The sequence below is a fragment of the Anopheles bellator genome, chromosome 1, assembly GCF_943735745.2.
Source record: "Anopheles bellator chromosome 1, idAnoBellAS_SP24_06.2, whole genome shotgun sequence".
In the NCBI taxonomy this organism is placed as follows: domain Eukaryota; kingdom Metazoa; phylum Arthropoda; class Insecta; order Diptera; family Culicidae; genus Anopheles; species Anopheles bellator.
Genome location: NC_071285.1, coordinates 38,714,325 through 38,722,219, shown reverse-complemented (window position 1 = coordinate 38,722,219; position 7,895 = coordinate 38,714,325). Strand labels below are relative to the sequence as shown.

Here is a 7,895-nt window from a genome sequence, read left to right as displayed (position 1 = left end):
CCCTCTGCCGTGTCACGGTGCAAGTTCGTTCCCGGCCGATGAGTAATGAGCTCCTCGGGTGGACGCGGGGTCTCGAGCTCACACTCGAGCCGTTCCGTGGCTAATAAGCTAAAGCTACATCCCGGGCGCAAGTGGACGTAACCCTTTGTATCCTCGTTTTCCTTTTGCAACGCTCCCAACGCTGAAAAATGCTGCATTATTTGCGCGATGGAGGCGCATGGTGGCCGGTGCGTTGTGCACATATTTCTTCTGTTGTGCATTACACCCTTTCACAGCATTCAATTTTTCTCGTTTCTTCACCACAGGGCAGGCCCAATCCTGAGAACCCGATGAGGGTCGTTACCGACGCGCGATAGCACCGCGTACCGTTTGTCGCCGCCTGACGCGTCTCACCGAAAACCGCACACGCACCGCACACTTATCGTCCTCGATGGCCCCGGCCGGTGGCGGTACTAACGAGCGGCCATTATTGTAGCAATAGCACCAGCCCCACCCCCAGCAGCGCTTGCAGGATTGCCATGGATTTCCACAAAGCACCACCACCCCGACCGCCGAGCCTGGCGGCTGGCCTGTCCAAGGCGAACGGTAAGTTTCGCACCGGCCGGCGACACGTGTCCGCCACGTTTCCGTCACCTAATTGCACCGAGCTGGCCCGAGTCCAATCATGTTCGACGACGAAGTGTTAAGTGTACGTGAAGGGTGTGTACCGGAAGCCGAACGTGCGAAACCGTTCGGCTTCCGGTACACATTATGTGGAAGCTTTACGGCACGATGGGATTAATTAGTCGAGGCCGTCGAGGCGCACTCAAGTGAAGTGGCTTTGGCATTGGTTTAGTTGACTTTTCCATTATGTTCCATTATTTCTGACGAAGCCAACACTTTCGCCGGCACTCCTTCGGTGCTCTTCGCTGCGCTGCCGGTGGCAGTAACTTTTACGATATGATTGGATTGGCGATACGGCTGCTGAATTGACAGAAAGCGAACTCAAGGCGTTCGAGCAAACGCGTGCGCCCGCGCGAGCCCGGATTCGAAAGACCGGTTGACGGTTGACGGAACTAAAATTTAATTTAAACTATTTAAATTTTAAATTCGATTCAACTAAATTTATGCAATTTATGTTGGATCATACTCGTTTTGATCTTAATACGTTTGAATGTTTCTAATAAATTGAAGTGTAATGAAATGTAATTTTAATAACATCCTGGCCAGTGCGCTCATCTATGCTGCATTCCTTTTAATTATTCTAGAACTTTGCACTCGAGTGCTTCCAAAGCCTTCCAGCTGACCCTCAGTGTACCGTCACTGGTCTATTTTTGTGCCCACTACAACCGGGGCCCAGGGCCATTGCACGGAAAATTCATCCCATTTTTATCGTCAGCCGTCTCATATTTTATTTAATCACCGAAAGTACGATGCATAAAGTGGAAATTACTATCACCGTGCGCTGGCCAGCGTCGCCGGTCAAACCCAGCATCGAGAGCATCTAGTCTGCTAACGACTATCGACCCGACCCGGCATCCCGTGCATCGTAAACCGAAACTAACCGAAAGCTAACCCGTACGCCTTTTTTGTCTCTCTCTCTATCGTTTTTTTCCATTACCATCGGACTATTCGGTCGCCGGATCCATCACCATCGTCATCATCGGCTGTCGCCATCCCCGGGCCATTGCGGGATGCGCTCCACGCGGTCAGAAGTGTACGATTATATATTCATCGACAGCGGTAGCCCCGATTCGTACCTGAGTGCCGACGTCGGTGGCATCGTTAATGAGACGTTCCTCGGCAACGTCTCGGCCAGTGTCCTCGGGAACGCCACCGACCCGGGCACGGCCGGGGCCGGGCTTGGCCTTAACGGTACCGACGCGGAACCGCTGGCCGATGTGATCGTGATGGCGGTCACCTCGCTCGTACTTGGACTGATGATTTTAGTTACCGTGATAGGTGAGTGCTCGTTCTAAAGGGGCCACGGTACAGGTTGTAACCGACGCGGGGACGGGCGAGTGATTTTAGATGTAAATAATAAAATAATGTACGACTTTCGCAGAGATTCAGACATTCCCAGGCACCAGGGCCACCAGGCGCCTCCATCGGGCCACGAGCCACCAGGCGTCTCCATCGGAAAATTGGTTTTTCGATTCACTCCGTACCGGTGGGATTCGTTCCGCGTTTTGCTGTGTGTACGGTGCACTTTAGAGCCGAGGTGTTAAACAGTGTGTTTCGAATCGTTGTTTCTGTATTTTTGAATTTTCGAGTGCACAAAAAACACTCAGTAAATGCCGAGCCAGACTTTCGCACGCTCATGAAAAGCTCACCAACGTTGAATGGGGCGAAAGGCGGGGAGGTTTAAATGATACACAACAACGTTCTGCGCGGCATCCGGGCATCATGAATAATTCCAAAGGAATTCCGGTGCAACTGTATATACTAAGTGAAGCGCAACTATCGTAAACGGTTCGGGGAAAGTGCAGCGCGCCCGCATCAGGATTAAGCAACTCCGGGTTCGAGGAGTGCAGTCGCCGCTGGGCCACCATTTAGCACACACAAACATACCGGCGCATTAACTTCCGGTGGCATTTTTAATTGCAAAAGGCAACAATTTCCGTCGGATTGCTGCATCGCCGTCGTTCCGTTGCTCGCTCGCTACCCCGGCGTCTAACCTGGTTCTCGTCTCGTTGCCTTTTTGCTCCTTCCGCAGGAAACGTTTTCGTAATAGCAGCCATCATTTTAGAGCGTAATTTACAAAATGTAGCTAATTATCTGGTCGCATCGCTGGCCGTGGCCGATCTGTTCGTGGCGTGCCTGGTGATGCCGCTCGGTGCCGTGTACGAGGTAATTGCTGCGCATAATGATCCCATGATGCTCCTGGGTCGCAAGAGGGCGCACGATTTTAATCACGACTAAACGGCTGTGTCCCGCGCGCAACAACGGCCAACATTTTTCGAATGCGGCAACGTGCGGCATAATTTGGCACGCGATTAAAAGTGTCCCTTCGGTCCCAGGGCTGCATATGGAATCGGTTTTTTGGTTTTTCGTGATGAACAGAATATGCGGCAGCATATTAATTCACTTCCCGCGTTCGATCCAGATAAGCCGTGGCTGGATCCTGGGGCCGGAGCTGTGTGATATTTGGACGTCGTGCGATGTGCTCTGCTGTACCGCTTCGATCCTGCACCTGGTGGCGATCGCCACCGACAGGTACTCACGAGCCAACCGCCGGCACGTCTGGCCACGGTTTGTGACCGGTTTGGTGTTGTTTCCGTTTCCGCAGGTACTGGGCGGTGACGAACATCGACTACATCCACTCCCGGACCAGCCGCCGGGTATTTACGATGATCTTCCTCGTGTGGTTCGCGTCCGTCATCGTGTCCCTGGCACCGCAGTTCGGCTGGAAGGACCCCGAGTACCTGCAGCGGATAGAGCAACAGAAGTGTATGGTCTCGCAGAACATCTCCTACCAGGTAAGGATACCGGGACCGGAACAGGACTGGCTAATTCAGTGTTTGCCGGCGTTTCCGCCACAGGTCTTTGCCACGTGCTGCACGTTTTATGTGCCCCTGTTCGTGATCCTGGTGCTGTACTGGAAAATCTACCAAACCGCCCGGCGACGGATACACCGGCGGGGTCCGAAGCTGCCCGCCACACCCAACAGCAGCAACCAGGTAAAAGGGCGAAGGGCTAACGGTGGGCCCACCGGTGGGCATTTTAAATTAATTCGAAACCAATCGCAGGAGGAAACACCAAAACCCAAATCCAAGATACGATTTCATCTGAAGAAAAAGTTCACGAACCCGAGCAAATCGGCCGTCTCGTCGCTCGGGCTGGTCGAGGGCAACTCCACCAACACGGTCAACACGGTCGAGGACACGGAGGCGGACAGCGCGACCAACGCGGACAAGAAGGGCGCGGAGACGGCGTTCAGCGGCGACGAGGTGAGTCCGCGGCGAGTCGGCCACAGGACACGGTCGTCCGGCGTTCATTACAAATTCAACGAGCCACTTCTGGGGCCCGGCGACCCGCTGTTTGCATTCGCGCGGAAGTTGGTGCCCGGTGCGCTTCCTGCTTCCGGCAACGGTGCGCACGCGGCAACGGCTGCAGCGCGAACTGCGCTAAGTACCACCACTCAGCGGCACTCCATTTACGCTGCATAATTGTGTGAAAATCTGAATAAACAGCCGGAGTGAGTGAGTTTTCCGGTGCGCTGCTCCAACAACAACATGCGCCCCATCGGGGCGGGTGAAAAAAAAACCGGAATGGAACCCTCAAACCGCCCTAGAGCGCGTTCGAGATGTCGTTCGACGTTGCGTGCGAAGGATAACAACAGTTTTGGTTTTTTGTCCCCATTAAGTTGCCCATCGACACAGTGCCGGTGCAACACATGGGCGGACTTATGCTCAAATGCGGAACGAAACTAGAAGTAGAACGAGCCACGATACTCATCGTTGACGTCGTGGAGATGTCGGCCCTCGTAATTCTGGCTGAATTTAGGCGCTGATACCGAAGAAGTGTTTGCTTTCGGTATTGAACATGCGTTCAGCCGATGAAACCACCGAATGTTTGGTACTTTGAACGGACCACGACGTCTGTCGGCCTGTACTGCATTGCCAGCGAAACAAAGTGTTTTTTCACCAAACAAAGGACTATAATAGGGCGGAAAATGTATTAAAGTCAATCAGAAGTTTCTCAAAAATATCGATAAAATCGTTTAAATCATATTTGTGTATTTTTTAGGGATTGAAACCGATAGGTGGACAGCCCACAACTTGAATATCAACATCCTCAAGGTGCATGTGCCTATCGTGGATCCTGTTGTAGGGTGAAATTTTAACCAATAAGATGTTTTCCTTCAAGAGTGACTACTTCTTTCATCAAGTTTCGTTAGCTCCAGTTTATCAAACTGGACCATAATGGCTTTTGTAACTTGCTTCCTTGTGATGATTAAGCACATAGGAGAAATTTTCAACTCCTTTCATAAGTAGTAGTTGATTGTCACCAACAATTCATCAGTCCAGAGCATCTTTTTCCAGAGTAAGGGAGTTTCTAAGCATGTCATATGCCATTGTCTGTATGAAATTGACTTACTTAGGTTCGGAAACATGTTGAAAACACGACCAGTTATGCAAGCATCCTTTTGACTGGCGCATACAGAAAGGACCTCTATACCTTCTGGTGGAAATCTATGTTTAGTATTGTTGGCCGATAGAAGATGATTTGAAGTTTAGTTCCTTGTTTGCAACATTTGATTATTTAATTGAGTGCTGTTTCGCAAACTAACGGTTTGTGAACCCTTCGCGTGTTTCTCACGCTTAATTCTGCATTTTCTACATCAAAACGTATCAAAAGCCACGTTACGTTTGCTCATAAATAACCATATCTATCGTTGCTTTAATACCGAGCAAAACGTAGGAATAAGAAACGAAAAAATAAACATTTCAAGCTTCATGCTTCCAATACACTTTGATTCGGACCACTCAAATTCCACAATGGCTGCAAATGGATGTACCCGAGATTAAATCAAAATGACATTTAACCGTCATAAGTTTGCTCAAAATCGCAAGAGATCGATTCCACAGGGAGAAAAAGAAATATTTTCTCACATTATTTGTACGTTCAGATGAGAAACTGTCTCTCGCTAGCTACTGTATTTTGGGTGATCAATTTGGTGATCGTTTGACTGTTTTTAGTCATTTCGGCTGCTGGCACGGGCACGCCACGGCGATTTGGGATCCAACGCTGAAGAACAACCGTAAAAAGTTTGACAAATATACCCAAAGGACGTGGTCATAGCCCCTGGGACACGGCAAGAATTTTCCTTTTTCGCTTGCGATTCCCTTAAAAACCATCAAAACGATTCAATTTACGGGATCAACCACGATTCCAAGCATGCTGTCGAACGCCGAAGGATCGGTTCAAAGCATGTTCAAATAATGCTTTGAACATGGAATTCGGTTTGCTTTCGTTCTTGCACAACAATTAATTACTTTTCCGAGCCCGAGCACTGTGCAAACGATGCCCGTTGGGCCATTCCATCATACGATAGAACGTACCTGCTTCGTGCGAAGGTCCTGAAGGTCTCCCTGCGAAGCCCTTGAACGGTGAGCCTGCGTCCGACAAACGGAGCCCCCGAAATCATGGCCGATGCTACGATTTGCATATTCCCTGCCAACCATAGCACTTCAGCGCAAAGCGATGGCTCTCGTGTCTGATTCGATGCCGGCCTCCCCGGCTGCCTCCCTTCTACTTGCAGAGCACCCCCCTTAGCAATAGCCAAATCCCGACGGTTTCGTACGAGGTGACGCACCGGCAGCTGGCACAGTCCGGTGCTACGGAATCGAACAATAACAATAACCGGACGATAACCAAACGCAGCCCGAGCGGAAACGGCAGTGGACCGGCCGCACCCCTGCTGCTCCCGGCGGCCACTCCGCTGCACCCGGATGGGCCCCAAACGCCACAGGAGCAGCACCAGGAGTCCCAGGCCGGCGGTGCTGGGCAGACGGCGCACGCCAACCAGACCACCGGCCTCAAACCACCGGCCGCCGGGGGTGGTGCCGGGGCTGCTGGGCAGCTGCAGGGGGCCGGCTCCGCGCTCCACATCGCCAGCAGCCCGAATCCGCATGCCCAGGTCTCGAAGCGCAAGGAGACGCTCGAGGCGAAGCGCGAGCGCAAGGCGGCGAAAACGCTGGCCATCATCACGGGTGCGTTCGTCGTGTGCTGGCTGCCCTTCTTCCTCACCGCCCTGCTGCTGCCCCTCTGCGAGAGCTGCTCCATCAACGACACGGTCGCGTCGCTCTTCCTGTGGCTCGGCTACTTCAACTCCACGCTCAACCCGGTCATCTACACCATCTTCAGCCCCGAGTTCCGGCAGGCCTTCAAGCGCATCCTGTTCGGCAGCCACCGCTCGGCCACGTACCGGCGCGGCAAGCTGTAGAGTGGCAGCGGACCAACGCACGGGCAGGACCTCTGGCGGTAAGTACATGGCTTGGCGTTACAACCCACATTCCCACCCGAGAGTAGGCTATATTGCTCTTCACCAAACGTTTGGAACCCATGAGTCCACTCGAAGTCCATTTCGCACTTCGAAGCCAGCGAACCCGCCAGTGAGGTGCTCCGATCCGTCGTCTTTCCGGGACTTTCCAGACGGAAATCCGTACCCTTCATGGATCTTCCTGGTCCCACCCAGGCAAGCGCCCTAGAAACAATCTCTATTCGCCCTGGTGAGCCCTGGGTTTCAAACGATTTCATTATTTTGGAATCTTTGAAAACGAAAACTTGGTCCTGGCCCCTTTAATATACCACGTGTGCCGACTCACAAGAACCGGGAGGAAGTTTCCAGATCCCAGGTGCACGAAAGCACTGTATTGTTCCCTAGTCGGGCAAGCATCGACCTAAGAGTAAAAGTACCGTTCGATGCTGGACGCTCGTTTATTTTTCTTACTTTTGGCTAATCGGTTTGAATCTTCTGAATCATGCGAAATTCTACATCACACTCGTGACTTCATAGCAAAGCCTTCCGTTTCGACGCCCAGGCCTGGGAGTAACTCATTTTTCGTGACTGACTAGTTTTCGGCATATGAGGCCATCAAGGCCATCAGGCCTGCAGGAAGAGTCGCATGTTAAGTTAGAGTAGTTAAGTTAGGAGTAGCAGTTAAGATAAATGAAACCCTGCCATTAACGGTGCCAACAATAAGAACTACTCGTAAGGCTTTAATGCTTTATTTATTTAGGCTTTACCAAAAAAAGCTAAAGCTTTTTATTGCAAGCTTTACCGTACTTAATTAATTAATTTACCAATTACTAATAAATTGTAACAACGTACAGTGACTCACGTGGTTATTTGAACCAATGGCATAACTAATCCCATTTGACAAGAAGAAAATTAAATCAGGACACCAGCG

The 7,895-nt window shown here is 51.3% G+C and overlaps 1 protein-coding gene across 1 annotated transcript; it reads left to right on the top strand.

The window, feature by feature from the left end:
• Positions 1 to 518: 518 nt before the first annotated feature.
• On the top strand, positions 519 to 6,928 carry LOC131206647 (5-hydroxytryptamine receptor-like). Its single transcript, XM_058199303.1, has 8 exons — positions 519 to 585; positions 1,693 to 1,941; positions 2,696 to 2,829; positions 3,086 to 3,195; positions 3,269 to 3,458; positions 3,522 to 3,659; positions 3,729 to 3,937; positions 6,247 to 6,928. The coding sequence occupies exons 1-8, from the start codon at positions 519 to 521 to the stop codon at positions 6,926 to 6,928; spliced, it is 1,779 nt and encodes a 592-aa protein (XP_058055286.1).
• Positions 6,929 to 7,895: the final 967 nt, after the last annotated feature.